This window comes from Gouania willdenowi, chromosome 11 (assembly GCF_900634775.1).
Source record: "Gouania willdenowi chromosome 11, fGouWil2.1, whole genome shotgun sequence".
NCBI classification, from domain to species: Eukaryota; Metazoa; Chordata; class Actinopteri; order Blenniiformes; family Gobiesocidae; genus Gouania; species Gouania willdenowi.
The window spans coordinates 32,162,011-32,180,386 of NC_041054.1; the positions used below are offsets into that span (position 1 = coordinate 32,162,011).

The following is an 18,376-nucleotide window of genomic DNA, read 5'->3' on the forward strand; positions in this document are numbered from 1 at the left end:
GTGGGGTGGCCTTGACCTGGGTGGCTTCAGTGGGTTGCTGGGGTGTTTTAAGTGCCTCTGTGGGGGCGTGCGTCCCTTTCGGGTGCTCTTGTGGTCCCTGGGCGGTTTGGTGTTGCTCTCCTGCCCCCTTCGTGCACGTCTGGGTGGCCCTTGGTGCCGGGGGCCTGCGTGTCTCTCTGCCACTCTTTCCTCTTGCTCTCTGTCCCCCTGTCTCGTCCTCCCCCCCTCCTCCGCCTTCGCTCGGCGCCTGCTCTCCCGTTGGGTTTGGCGTGGGGGGCTCCTGTCGGCCCGGGGTGCTGGTGGGGGGACTGTGGCCTTCGCTTGGGGGGCGGGCATTGCTGCGCTGGGTGGGTGGCTCGGGGGTTGGCTCGTCTAGGGGCCTGGGGTGGTGGGGTTTGTGGCTTCAGGACGGGGGGGTCCGGGATGGGGGTGGCTGCTCTTGGGGGCGGCACTTGCGTCCTGGGTTGTTGGGTGGTGCGGTGGGTTGCTCCGCCGGCCGGTCTGGGCGCCTAGGCCTGGTTCCCTGGGGCGCGTGCCGCTGGCGTGGTGGGCCGGGCCGCCCCCCCCCCCCCCCCCCCCCCACCTCCTCGGGGGCTCACTTGGGGGACCGCAGGGGCCGGCTTGTGTAGCATCAGGGGGAGGGAAGGGTGAGTTGTGGGTTCTCGCCCACGCTGGGGCCTCCCCTGGGCCGTGCTAGGTGGGTGTGTGTGGGGGCGCGGCTGGCGGATCCGCGTCTGGGTGGTTGGTCTGCTGGCTGGGGGCGCCGTGTCTGGGCGGGGGTGAATCTTTGGGTTCAGCGTCTCGGGGTGCGCCCCCCCCCCCACCGTCTGCCCGGGGATTGGCTGTGGTTCGGCGAGGTGCCGCGCCGCCTTGGGCGGGGTGGGGCTGGTGGCTGGGGCCCGCTGTCCTCCGGGCTGTGCTGGCATTGGGGGTGGTCTCCGTGGGTGGGGGGCTCTGCTGGCGACATTGATGTGGGGTTGCGGTGCCTGGCTGGGGGAGCATGGGTTCGCCTACCTATCAGTCCGTGGCTGGCGGGGTGGCCGTGCTTGGGTGGTTGGTGGCGTCCTCTCTCGTTGGGGGGGTCGGGGCCCCCCACCTGTGGAGGGTGCTATGTCGTGGTGTCGTGCGGGCCTGTGCTGGCCCTGGTGTGGGAGCTGGCCTCTCTCCTGTGCGGTCGCCGCCTGCTTTGGCGGGGCGAGCCGCTCTGGGCCAGCTGACGGCGGGGGTTGCCTCCTGGACTGCTGGGGGATGTGGCTGGTGCCTGGCTCCGCCTGGAGGGGTGGGTCCCGCCGTGCTCCGTATGGCCGCCGCGGTTCGTGGGGGTGCCGCGGGGGGTCTACCAGACAGGCCTCCTACATGGACACTTCTCATCACTCACTCCCAGCTGGTCTGGCTCACCCACTTGTTGCACCAGACTCACATACCCAACCCTTGGGGGGCTGGATGGTGGGGCTAGGGGTGGATGGGGCCACCGCCTGTGCTACTAAGTAGTGGCGGGGGGGCGGCACTCCCACCTCTGGGACCACCACTTCCACCCTCCGGAGCTATTGCACCACATACAAATACTGTATATACACATAGGCTGGATGGGGAGCACCGCTCCCCTCCATCCACCCTTTTTTAATAGCACTTCATCCATTCACTAAACACATCCATTCACTCAGGGGATAGGGAAGTGCCTTTCCATTGGGGAATGGAGAGGCACCATAACAGGGTGGTGGGTAAATTCACACATCTGGTCCTGTCGGGTGGTGGCCCGGCCCCTCTGTTGATGGTTGGGCTACCGTGTGGGGATCGGGGGGTGCAGTCGGGCGTGGCGAGGCGGTGGGTCTCTGGGGGGTGTTGCTGGGGGCTCCCTTTGCGGGGTCTCCCCGGGCGGTGCGTGGGGGTGCCCCTTCCCTGCGGGTGGGGCTTGGCGCTTGTCTCGTCTCCTGGTTGCCTTGGGGGCGCGCCTCGCGGCGTGTGGGTGTGGGAGGTGGGCACGCTGGGGGGTGCCGGCGTCTCCGCCGGTGTTGGGGCGGGGTTGCTTGGCACTCCGGGGTGGTGCTTTTGCTGGGGGGCGGCTCTAGCTGTTCCGGGGGTTGAGGTCGGTATCGGCCACTTGATAGGTCTGTCCTGCTATCTGCGGGCTGGCGGGTGGGTGTGTTCTGCGCCTTTGGCTGGGGGCTGCTGCTCCGCATCGGTTGTGTGCCATTGGGGTCCCTATCTTCTGTGGTGGCGGCCGCCGGTCGCTCTTGCGCTGGGGGGGCATTGCCCCGTGGCTTGCGCTGTCCGGTGGGGGCCGGGACCTGGGCAGCTGTCTTTGTGCTGTCTGGGGCTGCGCGGTCTTGCTGGGTTGTGGCCTGTTCGTGGGCTGGGGGGTGCCCCCCGCGGAGGTCTGGCCCGGGGGCTCGCCCTTGGGGGTTCCCTGTCCTGGGGTGGTGCCCTTTGGGTCCGGCGGGTCTGGCCGGCTGGCTGGGCCGGTCCTGGCGGGGGTCTTCCGGGGCGGGTGGTACGGGCCGTGCCCTGCCATACCCGCGGGTGCGGCCCCGGCTTGGGCGGCGCCCTGTGAGCCGGGCTCTGCGGTGTGGTTGGGCCCTTTGGTGGGGGGGGGGGGGGGGGCTGTCTGGGGCGCATGGCGCGGGCGGCATCAAGGAAAGGCGATCTGGCGCGCTCTGGGGTGCCTGGTCGGTGTGCCTGGGGGCCGGCGGGGCGGCTTGCAGCATCCCCTTGGTGCCCTCGGCGACTATGGGCGTGGTTGTCGTCCCTGGGGGCACTGCTCTCGGTGCTGCTTCCGTTCCGGGTCCCTCTGGCCTGGGGTCTGGGCCCACCGGCGGGCGCCCGCCGGCTGCCCGTTCCGCACGGCTCTGGCCTTCTGCTGGGCAGGGGCCTTGGCTCCTTTGCTGGGGTCTCGGGCGGGGGGCTCTCTGGGCCCTTCCCTCGGGGGGTTGGGTGCTTGGGTGTGGGTGGGTGGTAGTGGCTGGATGCTGGCGGGGGGCCTTGGGGTTGGGGTCAGTGGGGGGGATGCGCTGGGTGCTTGGCTGCTTGGGGCTTCCTCGGATATGTGTGTGGGGGGCGGTGGCTGCCTCTCGGCCTGGGATCTTGGGGGCATCTGGGGGGTTGCTCGGCCGCGGGGGGGTTGCCTGGGGGTCCCTGGCCCCCGCTCTTCCTGCTGGCCTGGCTGCATCTGCGGGCCCAGGGCAGTTCCTGGGTTTGCAGTAGTGTTTTTTTTTGCACATATACTGGTATACGATGCACTGGCACGCCTTTTGATGTGGGATAAAACTCATACTGGGCTCAACCTTAGACACCTTAATCCCAAATACCTGCTTTCGGTACTACCATTCACTCATTCCCCCTGTCCATAGCCACCACCATTATAGCTAAGCTTCACACTGTCACCATACTGGCTTGATTACACAACATAATAAACACAATATATTCTACAACCTCCCATCTCACCCTCACTGCAAAACAATCTATTCTTCCCCACCTTTTCTATTTCCTATCTTGAGTCTCTCCTCCCTGCTCCCTTTCCCCTCCCCTTCCCCCTCCCCTCCACTTAGGTGTAACACTGCTCTCCCTTTTTATATTCTCCCTATAATAAAAGATTTCTTTCCCTTCCTTAGGGAGGGCTGGTGATGGTCAAAATTAAGCAATAAAATAAATCAATGTATTTTTTTGCAATAACAAAATATGCATTGCTGTCTCATAATGATTGCACTTCCTGTAGTGTTGACCTTTGACAGCATGTGCAGACAAGTAGAAAATAAAAAAAAAAAAAAAAAAAAAAAAAAGAGACAATTGTTATTGTGAGTCCGTCTCAGTGCTTAGGGTCTCACAGCAGTAGCTGTCATTCAAACTGTCACTGTAGTGTTAATCTGCTGAGTCACTTTCTCCTCCTCTGCTCTTCTAACTACATGAATAGTGTATTTAATGTGATCATCATTTATTTTCTCCAACGCTGCATCACATTGTGTCACAAACACGTCAGATCAGTGATACGAGGTGATAGAACAGGTTGATCAATGCACTGAACCACAGAGTGGAGTACACCTCCACCTGAACAAATAGTGCTGACACTACAGTGTACGTTCACTGTGGGTGTGTGGCACCAGCAGCAGGAAAGTTCTGTATTTAGTTTTACCAGTAGCCATCACTCCTTCACTAGTGACAAAAACAATGGTGGACTTTCTCAAAGGTTTTCATCAGGTTGGGGGTGGAGTTCATGGGTGGAGTTACCAGCAGAGGGGAGGGGTTTTTTTTTCTTTGTGATGTCACAAATCTGGAAAGTATTTTTCTGTGTTATCAGACTTACACAGACGACAAACAAACCACTGGATGGATTTATTTCATATTTTGTGCTGGTGGTCACGTTACCTCATATGTGATCAAATACACTGTTAAAGTGCTTTTTTCATAATATGTCCCCTTTAATTTCGTTTCACTTTGTTAGCACACTTATTTGTGTTTCAGTTATTTTTACTTCTAGGTTTTGTAGTTGATTATAATAACCGCTGTTCATTGGACAGTGAACTGATGTTAACCTGTGCGTTTGGTTCTCAACAGGAGGTCCATCCAGTCGACTGACAGACGGAGCTGAACAGGCTGAGTCACATGGTTCAGAAGAACAAAATAATGGCCTCAGGAGGAAGTCTAAAGAGTCCAGTGCGTCTTCATCTTCATCATCTCAGGGAGCGTCTACAAATAACAGGACTGATAACTCTGGACCTGTAAACGACCAATCAGGACTCAGTAAAGCCTCAGAGACTCACGTGGAAACTCAGGAACTTGACAGGACACAAGAGGTGGGTTCATCAGCACTGAGCCAGGAGCCAAATAACCTGGACTTTGACCTGTCCAGTGACAGCGATAACGAGTCCGTTACAGAGAAACCATCTCAGACTAAAGAGTCTCAACAGCACGCCGTCACACAGGAAGTAGCTACCGCCGTCACACAGGAAGTAGCTACCCCCGTCACACAGGAAGTAGCTACCGCCGTCACACAGGAAGTAGCTACCGCCGTCACACAGGAAGTAGCTACCGCCGTCACACAGGAAGTAGCTACCGCCGTCACACAAGAAGTAGCTACCGTCGTCACACAGGAAGTAGCTACCGCCGTCACACAGGAAGCAGCTAACACCATCACACAGGAAGTAGCTAACGCCGTCACACAGGAAGCAGCTAACACCATCACACAGGAAGCAGCTAACGATGACGGCGCTAACACTGAACCTGCTGGAGTTCTTCCCCTGGACTCTGACCTCGGGAACGGTTGCACAGAAAAACGAGAGCCAGAGACTGAGTCTCAGAACAGTGAACAGTCGGGGGTCACCCTGGGGGAGGAGCTACTGGGCATGGAGGACGAAGAGGAGGAAGAGGAGGAGGAGGAACCTGACATAGACCAGGACGACCACCTGATCTACCTGGAAGAGGTTCTGGAAAGGATCCACACGGAGTACTACTCCCGCTACGAGGTGTTCCTGAGGAACCAGGCCTCAGAGATGCCCGACATACGCAGGATTGTTCCAGAGCTGAAGAGCAAAACTCTGGAGAAAACCATGATCGTGTTCAGTGGGTTGTTCCCCACCAACTGCCCCGTGGAGAGGACTCGAGAGTTCTACCACGCCAAGGCTCTGGGGGCACACATCGGCAGGAATCTGGTTCTCAGCTCCAAAGACTCGGATCGGACCACGCACCTGATTGCAGCCAGAGCTGGTATGTACGTGTGTTCATTTCTGTCTATAATAGAGGTGTCCTGATCTGATATTGATATCTGATATCGGTTTGATAGCAGCCAGAAAATGAATATCGAATTTTATCAGACTGCATCTAAAATCTCGGATATAAGCGCTCTGATAAGTTTGTTGTTGTTCTTGTCCCCGCCCCCAGTTGTGCTTGTCCCCTCCCCCAGTTGTTCCCACCATATACTAACAAATAACTGAAGTCAACTTGAATTGTTGACTATTATTCTCTGAGTGAATCACATGATCAAACCTTTTCTAACATTCCACACTACAACATAAGTCATAAAAGTATGTATGATTCATGCTGATATTATATTGAATCGGTATCAGCCAACACTCAAGGCTGCAATATCCGTATCGAATCGGAATTTTAAAAAGATGTATCGAGACATCTCTAGTATGTAACGCTGAAGTTGCTCTTTGGCCTTTAGCTACAAATGTAGAAAGTGTTAATTCATTGATAAAGTATTTATGGCAGAAATAAAGAGAACAATCTGACTCTTTCCTCTTCCAGGGTTGTTGTCAATTACATTATTAAATTATAATTATGTCTTCAATTATTCATCTTCAGACAACTTTTTTCACAAAATTGTCTTTGAAAATGACTTTGATTTCCTGACATGTTTTGACTGCCAGCTGTCAGTCTTCCTCAGAGGCATCTACTGATGGTTTTCATGTGTCTGGGTCTCACTCCTTTTTATAAGTGTTTTTACTGTTTACTTCAAATGAACCAAAAACCTTCTTCACTTTAGCGAGAACCTTTAAACTAACGCACAGCAGCTTTCATCACATTAGCAAGCTATGCTAACACCATTAGCAGCCTCTACAAATGCCACTATTTGTTAACAATTGTGCTAACATGTACGCCATAATTGGAATGAATTACACATTACTAGGGATGTAACGATTCACTCAACTCCCGATACAATTCGATTCACGATACTGGGTTCACGATACGATTCTCTCACGATTTATTTTACAAAATGGGACTGTATATAAATTTTTTTTTTGGGAAAAAAACTAGAAAATACTGTACTATTTTCCTTTCATTTTTCATTGTCAAAATAATCCCTTGATAAACTATTCAAAACAATGCAATTTAACTAAAAATAAATCTTGAATGAAATAAATAAAGGAATAATACAAATGAAAATGAAGCCTATTAATTTAAATTCTGGCTCTATAATAAACAATGCAAAACTGCATAATAGTTATTTTTCTTTTAAAAGTGCAACTGAAAATGTATTTTGTGCCTTAACAATTGGACTTTAAAAAAAAAAAAAAAAACGTGATTACACTGATTTACGTCATATTTGTTTGGACCAGCAGAGGGCGCTGGTAACACAGTGGTCGGTTGGCATGCAGATATCTTGCAGTGAAGAAGAGAAGCTATGCTAGCAGACAGAGCTAATAGAAAAACGTGACTTTTACAGATATTCAAGTAATATTACAGATATTCTTTCGGTGCTAAAGGAGTAAAGAATCATTCATGAACATGTTTAAGAGTAGATGGCGGCCAGAAAGAAAGTAGTAGCAGACTCCGCCCGCCCCCTACACTTGCGCCCTCTGCTGGTTAAAAAAAGTACTGCGATTCAATTTTCAGAAAATCGATATCAACCGTGATACCTATGAATCGATTTTTAACTGCCTTACGATTAATCGTTACATCCCTACACATTACAATTATAGTTGACCCCAACCTTTTTATAATTATTGTTAATCAGACTTTTTGTGTTTGTTGTTGTTTTGAGTGTTTTTCTGTCATTTTGTTTGTCTTTAATCAGTTTGTTTATTTTAGTTTTGTCTTGTGTTTTGTGTCATTTCTGTGATCATCTCTCTCTGTGTGTGTGTGTGTGTGTGTGTGTGTGTGTGTGTGTGTGTGTGTGTGTGTGTGTGTGTGTGTGTGTGTGTGTGTGTGTGTGTGTGTGTGCCTGTGTGTGCCTGTGTCTGTCTGCCTGTGTGTGTGTGTCTGTGTGTGTGTCTGTGTCTGTGTCTGTGTGTGTGTGTGTGTGTGTGTGTGTCTGTGTGTGTGTCTGTCTGTGTGTGTGTGTGTGTGTGTGTGTGTGTCTGTGTGTGTGTGCGTGTCTGTGTGTGTCTGTGTGTGTGTGCGTGTCTGTGTGTGTGTCTGTGTGTGTGTGCGTGTCTGTGTGTGTGTGTGTGTGTGTAAACAGAGAGATGAGACACAGTTGTTAAGGAAGTAGTTATTATATTATAGATATTAAATAAAGGTGTGGTTGCTAACAGCCTCATCACGTATCCATGCTCACATTGATTTAATAGATAGTGTTTTATTAACGAGGCTCCTGTGATGTGATGGATATCAGCCACAATTATTCCATATTCCTCAGATGAGTTTTTCTGTTTATTTGTTTGTTGATGGTGCTCCTCTAACCAGGTACGGAGAAGGTGCGACAGGCTCAGAGCTGCAAACATCTGCACGTGGTGAACCCTGATTGGCTGTGGGGTTGTCTGGAGCGCTGGGAGAGAGTGGAGGAGCAGCTCTACCCCCTGAAGGAGGATCACTGCAAGACGCCACGGTAACCTTTACCACAGGAAGTCCTTAAAATGATTTCTGTTCCTAATTTAGTTTATATTTGACATGTGTCGGGAAAAATTAATTCTGCAACATTTCTCGATATTTCACACTTCCATCATTGTATAAAAAATAAAAAAGTCCAAATCTATTTTTTAGTTGTTTTTTTTAAATAAAACCACATTAAATGTCGCTAACATTAGGTTCAGTGGGTGACTGGGGGTGTGGTCATGTGGCAGAGGGAAAGAAGCTGTTGTTTTTGTCTGGAGGTTCTGGTCCTGATGGACCTAAACCTCCTTCTAGAGATTGAAACAGTTTATGACCGGGGTGGGAGGAGTCAGCCTCAGAGTCCTGGAGGAGAACAGGTCCTGGAGGAGAACAGGTCCTGGAGGAGAACAGGTCCTGGAGGGGTACAGGTCCTGGAGGGAGGGCAGATTGCAGCTGATGACCTTCTCTGCTGAGTAGATGATACTCCGCAGTCTGGCCTTGTCCTTGACCGTAGCTGCAGCGTACCAGATGGTGATGGAGGAGCAGAGGATGGACTGGATGATGGAGCTGTAGAAGTTCACCATCATCTTTGTTGGCAGACTGAACTTCTTCAGCTGCTACAGGAAGTACATCCTCTGCTGAGCTTTTTTGATGATGGAGCTGATATTCAGCTCCCACTTGAGGTCCTGAGTGATGATGGTCCCCAGGAAGCAGAAGTTCTCCACAGAGCTCACTGTAGAGTCTACAGACCTGTTGGATCTGTAGGTGAACTACAGGGGGTCCAGGTGGGGGTCAGTGATGTCCTTGATGTGGGAGAGCATGAGGCTTTAGAAGGACTTCATGACCACAGATGTCAGAGCGATGGGTCTGTAGTCATTAAGTCCTGTGATCCTCAGCTTTTTAGGGACAGGAACGATGGTGGAGGCCTTAAAACAGGCTGGTACGATGCATGTCTCCAGTGAGGTGTTAAAAATGTCTGTGAACACTGGAGACAGCTGATCAGCACAGTGCTTTAAGGTAGAAGGAGAGACAGAGTCCGGTCCATAAGGGGAGGCGGGGGGAGGAGCTTCTGTAAGCAGCTGTGGTGAGACTCTAGCTGTGATGTGGGGGGTGAAGGTGTTGGAGTGAGGCTGGTCAGAGGGGGGAGGAGTCAGGTCTGTCCCATTGTCTATCAAATCTACAATAGAAGTTATTCAGACTGTTGGCCAGGCAGAGGTCGTTAGCAGCATCAGGGGCTCTGAGCTTGTAGTTTGTTATTTACCTGAGTAAGTAAGTAAGTAAGTATTTATTTATAAAGCGCTTTTTGCAGATAAAATCACAAAGTGCTGTACACAGAAACAATAAACATACATTTACATCACATGTGTAGCATCATAAAAGGGCAGTAAAAATTAAAAATAAAATCTTGTTAACTAAAAGCTTTTTTGAAAAGCGAAGTCTTCAAATGTTTTTTTAAAGTGTCCACGCAGTTCATCTCCCAGAGAGACTGGGGCAGACCATTCCAGAGTCTGGGGGCTGCAGCCTGGAACGCCAGGTCTCCTCTGGTTTTAAATTTAGTTTTTGGGAACCTTAGTAGACCCTGACCTGAGGATCGAAGGCTGCGTCCTGAAGTGTAGGGACACAACACGTCTGAAATGTATAGAGGAGCCTGGCCATGCAAAGCCCGGAATGTTAGAACCAGTATTTTATATTCAATCCGGAAATTGACAGGGAGCCAGTGCAGGGAGGAAAGTATCGGGGTAATGTGTGATGTTCTGGACGTACCGGTCAAAAGTCTGGCAGCAGCATTTTGAACCATTTGGAGTTTACACAGGGTCGACTTATTAAAACAGGTAAAAACTGAGTTACAGTAGTCAATGCGGGACGAAATAAAAGCATGGATGACCAGTTCCAGATCAGGTTTGGACAGTAGATGCCTCACTTTTGAGATATTTCTCAGATGGTAAAAACAGTTTTTAGTCAGTTGACGACAGTGGCCCTCCAAAGACATCGATTGGTTAAACACAACCCCAAGATTTCTGATGCTGGATTTCACTGATGAACCCAAATCACCGAGAGAGTTCTTAATAAGTGGGATCTTTTTATCAGGGGCGATGATCAGAGTTTCTGTTTTGTTGGGGTTTATCTGGAGGTAGTTTGATGAAAACCAGTTTTTGATGCATGAGATACAGTCCAAGAACTCAGGTAAAAAGTGAAACTCTGAGTCATTAAAAGAGCAATATAACTGGATATCATCAGCATAAAAATGATAAGAAACATTTTTAAAACCACGGATCAACCGACCAAGAGGCATCAGGTACAATAAAACAAAACAGGCCCCAGAACAGAGCCCTGGGGTACTCCACATGACAGGGTGGACACATTGGACATTACATCATTAAAAGCCACATTAAAAGTTCTACCATTTATATACGAGGCAAACCACTGTAGTACAGCACCGGAAAACCCCATTTCTGATTTGAGACGATGGATCAGTGTGTTGTGATCTACGGTGTCGAAAGCAGATGTTAAATCCAATAAAGTTAAAACTCTATAGCGACCAGAATCAGCAGCCATCATCACGTCACTGGAAACCTTCACAAGGGCAGTTTCAGTGGAGTGGATCGACCTAAAACCAGATTGATATTTATCATAAAGATCATTATCTTCCATGATTGATGTTAGCTGCTTGGCTACCACTTTTTCCATCATTTTTGACATGAAGGGAAGCTTAGATATGGGCCGGTAGTTTATAGGCTGACCTGGATCAAGAATAGGCTTTTTGAGAATGGGATTTACTAGGGCGTGTTTAAAGTAGCTGGGGACTGTGCCGGATTTAAGTGAAAGGTTGATCAGTTTCACCAACCATGGACCGACTTCATCAAAAACATTTAAAAGCAGTGAGGTTGGAATAATATCCACTGAGCCTCTCCAGACAGAAGCAGTCGTTAGCAGAGAACTGATGTTGTAGCTTCTCTGAGTACAAACGTTTGTCTTTTCTCACCTCCTTTCCAAACGTGTACTTCGACTCTCTGTACCTGGCTCTGTCTCCACTCCTGAAAGCGACCTCTTTGTCTGTCCTCAGCCCTCTGAGCTTAGCTGTGAACCAGGGTTTGTCATTGTTATAACTCACCCTGGTCTTTGATGGAATGCAGCTGTCCTCACAGAAGCTGATGTAGGACGTCACAGCGTCTGTAAACTCATCCAGAGAACTGTTCACAGACCTTAAAACATCCCAGTCAGTACAGTCCAAACACTCCTGGAGTTTCTCCACTGGTCCACTGTTTAGATTCCTTCACCACAGGTTTACAGAGCTTCAGCCTCTGTCTGTATGAAGGAATCAGGTGGACCATCACATGGTCTGATAGGCCCAGTGCAGCGTGGGAAACAGTGTGATAAACACTGCTTAGTGTAGTGTAACAGTGATCCAGTGTCTTCTCCTCTCTGATCAGACATTTAATGAACTGTCTGTATTTGTGGAGCTGGTGTGAGAGGTCCCCTTTATTAAAGTCATTAAGCACAATGATAAAAGAGTCCAGGTAGGTCTGCTCTACGCACAGAATCTGATCTGTGAGTGTGTGCTGTGCCTCACACACATCAGCTGATGGTGGGATGTACACACCAACCAGGATGGATGAAGTGAACTCACGGGAGAATAGAAGGGTTTGTTGTTGATAATAAAATATTCCAGATGAGGAGAGCAGTGCTGGAGGATCACTGTCACGTAGTTACACCAGTTACTGTTCACATCAAAGCAGATTCCTCCACCTTTCATCTTCTCTGTAGCTCCATGTCTCGGTCCTCTGTGTGAAGTTGTAAACCAGCCGACTGCAGCACAGAGTCCGTCACCGCTCCACACAGAACAGATGATGAGAAGTCTCTGTTTCTACTCAACAGCAGCTGGACTTCATCCACTTTGTTACACAGTCATGGTTGTGTACAGCTCTACAATCACTTACTCAGTTGGTCACACCCCTTTTTTTAAGCCATAGATGCTGATGAATAGTTTACATAACTGGAGTTAAATGATATTTGCTAAATGTTTCTTGGTCAGGATGTAACTGAAACTAGATTATTCCTCGTGGATTAATAAGTATAATCAATCAATCAATCAATCAAAATGTTTCAATGTTTTCGTGTCAATATTAATTTTTCAATCAGTGGCTAAAATAATTTTTATTAAATAACATAAAATCATAACAAAAGATTACATTTATTCTATTTTTTATTTTACAGTAACATAACCAACTTATCATCTGCATTGTTTCACCCCATGAATTAAATTGAGAGGGTCCAGCTCTGATAGTGGGGTCTCCTAACCCTCTTCCCCTGGTCAGGGGTCTGTAACCTTTACTCTATTTAACCTCATCTCACCTGGATTAAAGTCCTCCTGCAAATAAAGTAGATTTATTCAGACAGTGACTCCTCCTCTAACATGTGCTTACCTTTAAAGGCAACATGTTAGGGTGCTTTAACACTTACCTCTTGGCTCCGCCCCATGCTTCACTTCCTCAGATATTTTGGTCTTTTTGTGATATGTGAAAGTTCACTAGAACTCTGGGCAGGAGCAAACAAGCTGTTGTCATGGTAACAGGCACGAGCACAAACACACACATCCATCCATCAATCATTCATCAATCCACTTTGTCAGCACACACACAAACATGTCACATTTTCTCACTCGTTTCTGTATTTCTAACTCATGATTTATTTATTTAATTCATCTGTTTCACAAACTGTTCGTATGATCAGTGATGTCTCTGTTTTATCTGTGTATATATTCTCATATCTTCATAGTTATCAGTGATGTGATGGCTCAGCGCAGACAGGTGGTGATGGGCGGAGTCATCTCTGTGTTTATGTACTGTAGAGCATTAGTGCAGGTTGTGGCATCATGTGATTATGGATTATTTTTAATTATTATTAATGACTTCTGTGGGGATTGTTTTATGATTTCCTTTAGTAAACATAGGAAGAGAAACCAAACATAGGACGTGACGGTGTGACTGTCAGTAGTGACAGAGCAGCACCACATCGTCACGGCAATGGAGGCTAAAATATTCTGTCCAATCAGAGAGCGACGTTTAGCCTGTGTGTTATTGTTCATAAAGTTTGGTGCACTTGGCAAATAGAATGTGTGAAAGTGGAGCAGAGCATAAACAATGTTACAGAGGACTATACGTGTGAAAACACCCTAAATGTATAGCACATTAGCGCTACAAGCTAATGTGGAACAGATTGAGTGTTTTTATTAGCTCCATAGTTTCCAGGTGAAATAAAGATGTAGTATTCTCTCTGAAGTTTCTAACTGTGTGTGTTTCTTGGTCCTAAGGAGCTCCAGTCCTGCAGGTTTCCCCGACACGCTGAGCTCACAGCACAAAGCCCTGTTCCAGCCCACACCCGTCCAGCCCCGCCCCGTCTCGCCCCCTGCCCCAGAGATCCGCACCTACGACCCCGTCACTGGGAAGCTGATCCGCAGGGGCCCTCAGGTGCCCCGGCCGCCCCCCTACCTCCACAACCCTGGGTCGTTGTCTCTCCCTGACACAGAGCAGATGGACTACAGGTACACTTAGTTATATCAGCTACTGAACAAACATATAGCAGCATAACCGCTGATAATTACACATCCATTCATTAGCAGTAATGACTGATGGATAAGACAAAGGTTCTCAACCTTGGGGTCAGGACACTGGGAGAAGGTCACTAGATGTCTTCAGAAAAGACAATTTCATTCCATTTTTTGCTTATTTTGTCATTTTTCTTTCCTGGTAAGATCCATATTGATGTGTAGCCCCTCCCTCTAGATAGATAGATAGATAGATAGATACTTTATTCATCTCCAAGAGAAATTCACAGTTCCAGCAGCTTACAGGTATGGGAACACAGGGGCATGCAGGGAAAGTACAATGTAGAAATTTAAAAATTTAAAAATTAAGAAAAAAATTTAAAACAGTGCAAAGAAAGTACTAAGGTAAAATATAATGGTATAATATCGAAATACAGTATAGTGTGTGCCAGTCCAGTTGAAGTGCAGTTGTCCAGATGACAGTGTGCAAGATACAGTAGATGTGTGTGTGTGATAAAGTGCGTGTGTGACAGAGGGTGCATGGTGTGATTAGCATTAAGTCCAGTGTTCTATGGTTGATTTTATCCCCCCCCCCCCCCCCGAGTTGTTAAAGAGCCGCATGGCGTGGGGGAGGAACGATTTCCTCAGTCTGTCAGTGGAGCAGGACAATGACAGCAGTCTGTCACTGAAGCTGCTCCTCTGCCTGGAGATGGCGCTGTGCAGTGGATGGTGTGGATTGTCTATGATGGACAGTAGCCTGTTCAGAGTCCGTTTCTCTGCCACAGATGTAAGGCTGTCCAGCTCTGTGCCAACAACAGAACTTGCCTTCCTCACCAGTTTGTCCAGGCGTCCAGCGTCCTTCTTCTTGAGGCTGCCCCCCCAACACACCACTGCATACATGAGGGCGCTCGCTACTACAGACTGGTAGAAGATCTGTAGCAGCTTCTTGCAGATGTTGAAGGACGCCAGCCTTCTGAGGAAGTACAGACGGCTCTGTCCTTTCCTGCACAGGGCCTCTGTGTTGGCAGTCCAGTCCAGTTTGTCATCCAGCTGCACTCCCAGGTATTTGTAAGTGTGAACCACCTCCACACAGTCACCTTTGATGTTGACAGGCTCAAGGTGCGGCCTGGTTCTCCTAAAGTCCACCACCATCTCCTTGGTCTTGGTGGCGTTGAGGAGCAGGTGGTTAGAGTCGCACCACGTGACGAAATCCTGGATCAGTTCCCTGTATTCCTCCTCCTGTCCACTCTTGATACAGCCAACGATGGCTGTGTCGTCCGCGAACTTCTGCACGTGGCAGAGCTCCGAGTTGTACTGGAAGTCGGACGTGTACAGGGTGAACAGGACCGGAGAGAGCACAGTTCCCTGCGGTGCTCCAGTGTTGCTGGTAACAGTGTCGGACCTGCAGTCCCCCAGTCGGACGTACTGAGGTCTGCCAGTCAGATAGTCTGTAATCCATGCCACCAGGTCTGATCCTACTCCCATCTCTGACAGTTTGTGCCTGAGGAGCAGAGGCTGGATGGTGTTAAAGGCGCTGGAGAAGTCCAAAAATGTAATCCTCACAGCACCACTGCCTCTGTCCAGGTGAGAAAGAGAACGGTGAAGCAAGAAGATGATGGCATCCTCTACTCCAACCTTCTCCCTGTAAGCAAACTGCAGAGGGTCGAGAGCGTGGTGGGTCTGTGGCCTCAGGTGATGGAGCAGCAGCCGTTCCATGGTCTTCATCACGTGGGACGTCAGGGCGACCGGCCTGAAGTCGTTCGGCTCCCCAGGATGTGGTTTCTTGGGGACTGGAATGATGCAGGATGTCTTCCACAGCTGGGGCACCCTCCCCTGTCCCAGGCTCAGGTTGAAGATACGCTGCAGGGGGTGTCCCAGTTCCTGCGCACAGGTCTTCAGTAGTCTGGGGGAGACTCCATCTGGACCTGTAGCTTTGCCAGGGCGTAGCCTCCTCAGCTCTCCACATACCTGAGCTGCTGTGATGGTGGGTGATGTGAGCGGGGGGGGGGAGGTGTCCTCTTCTGTGCTGGAGATGGCTTGTGGGGTTAGGTGGGTGGGGGTTGCTGTGCTCGTAGGTGCAGGGAGATCAAACCTATTAAAAAACTGGTTTAACTGGTTTGCCCTTTCCACATCAGCCTCAATGGGGGCTCCTTTCTTTGAGCTGCAGCCAGTGATGGTCTTCATCCCCTCCCATACCTCCCTCATGCTGTTGTTCTGCATCCTCTGTTCTATTTTCCTTCTGTATTGCTCCTTCCCCTCTCTGAGCTGGACTCTTAGTTCCTTCTGTATCCGCTTGAGCTCCTGTGTGTCACCATCTCTGAAGGCCTTCTTCTTCTGGTTCAGGAGGCCTTTGATGTCACTGGTTATCCAGGGCTTGTTGTTAGCGAAGCAGCGCACAGATCTTACTGGAACAACAACGTCCATACAGAAGTTTATATAGTCCGTAGTGCAGTCAACCATCTCCTCCATGTTGTCATTGTGAGACTCCTGCAATACATCCCAGTCAGTGGTCTCAAAGCAGTCTTTCAGAGCCTGCTCAGCTTCAGGAGACCACTTCCTGAATGAGCGTGTGGTTATTTGTGACCTCCTCACTTTTGGTGTGTAGTGAGGTTTGATCAGGACGAGATTGTGGTCTGCTTTCCCCAGTGCAGGCAGGGGGATGGCACTGTATGCATCCTTAACGTTTGCATACATTAGATCTAGAGTCCTATTTCCCCTGGTGTTACAGTCCACATACTGGTGGAAAGCAGTCAGTGTTTTGTCCAGTGTAGCATGGTTGAAGTCCCCAGAGATAAGCATTAGAGCCTCAGGATGCTGTGTTTGTAGTTTAGCTACAGCGCTATGGATGACGTCACACGCCGCCTCCGCGTCGGCACGCGGAGGAATGTAAACAGTGACAACAATGGCGTGGCTGAACTCCCGCGGCACGTAGTAGGGACGTAAACTTACAGCCAAAAGTTCAATGTCCCTGCAACAGTGGGAGATTTTAACGCTCACATGCCCAGGATTACACCACCGTTTGTTTACATACAGTGCGAGTCCTCCTCCTTTGCGCTTCCCGCAGGCTCTAGTGTCTCTGTCCGCTCTGACTGTGCTGAAGCCCGGTAGCTCCACGTTAGCATCTGGGATGCTAGCTGTTAGCCACGTTTCAGTGAGGCACAGTAAACTGCACTCCCTGTAGGTCTTGACATTCTTTGTCAGCACAGCCAGTTCGTCGATCTTATTCGGTAGTGAGTTAACGTTTCCCATGATCACCGACGGTACCGGAGGCTTGTATCTCCACTTCTTTGCTAGCCGCTTAGCATTAAGCAAAGCGCCGGCTCTGCAGCCTCGGTACGGCTTCCTTACGTCATCAGGTAAACATGGAACCACACCGTTGCGGGACTTTGCTCTCAGAGCGTGTAGAAAGTTCCTCGAGTAAACGAGTCTCGGCGTAGAAGAATCCATATCCATAGGATAGAGTAATACCTTTCCAGAGAAACCAAGAAAGTAACAAAAATACCACAAAGTAAAAAATAGAAGGGAGAAAAAGCGCGAGAATGCACGGAGCTGCTAGAGAGGCTGCCGCTCAGGCCGGCGCCGGAATTAGCTAATTAGCTAATTAGCTACCGACACAGTTTAATGTATAAATCATCAGTTTTTCTACGACTGAGAGACAAAAATGTTACACAATTAAACATTTTTAAAGATCATTTTTAGGGATGAAATGATTGCAAATTTCTGGCCAATTTTTAAAAAAGCCTGATTGAACGACAGCAATTTTTTTTCATAACTGACATTAAACACATGTTCTAATCTAATTTTATAGTAAAACGTTGAACAATCCCTGTGAAACAATACAAACATGTTGTTTTAACTACACATGAAGCAGTTATCTCAGATATACATTATAAGTATAGAACATCCATCCATCCATCCATCCATCCATCCATCTTCTTCCGCTTAACCGTTTTCGGGTCGCGGGGGCAGCATCCTCAGTAGGGAGGCCCAGACTTCCCTCTCCCCGGCCACTTCTTCCAGCTCTTCCGGGGGGAAGTTCTGTCATCGTTGTGTGTGTTTTTATCATTGTTTTTGTAAAATACTAAATGATATCACTTCCTGTAGTCTTTGATTTCTCACATTTTCAATCTAAATAAAGTGTCCATCATGTTCCACTGCAGACCTGTTTACAGCTACAATAAAGTGCACAGTCAGCAGTATTTACTTTAACAAATAAAGAAAATCACAGGGTTTAGATGATATAATAATAATAATAACAATAATCTACAGCAAAAACTAACAAAACATCTTAAATCACTAATGAAGTGTCCTGAGTTTCCTTGTTGAGCAAAAATAAAAAATGTTTATTATATTTAAATATAAAAATATTAATCAAAAAATAAATTACAACAGCTACAGGACAAAAGCTAAATAAATAATAAAGTGTATCATGTGTAACATTTTCATAAGTCAACGTGTAATAACAGAATAAACATGACTCAGGTTAGTTGTTTTATTATTACAGTCACTTATACATTAGTGGAAGTCAGAATAGTAACTTTGATCTTTCACTGATAAACGCTCTCAGCGCACCCCTGGCTCAGT

The 18,376-nt window shown here is 48.6% G+C and overlaps 1 protein-coding gene across 1 annotated transcript in view; it reads left to right on the forward strand.

The window, feature by feature from the left end:
* The window catches only part of ctdp1 (CTD (carboxy-terminal domain, RNA polymerase II, polypeptide A) phosphatase, subunit 1), a 139,340-nt gene that overhangs the window by 54,175 nt on the left and 66,789 nt on the right, over window positions 1–18,376 (forward strand). Inside the window, 3 exon segments of the mRNA XM_028461289.1 lie at window positions 4,549–5,697; window positions 8,122–8,263; window positions 13,559–13,789. Of these exon segments, the coding sequence (XP_028317090.1) occupies window positions 4,549–5,697; window positions 8,122–8,263; window positions 13,559–13,789 (1,522 nt within the window).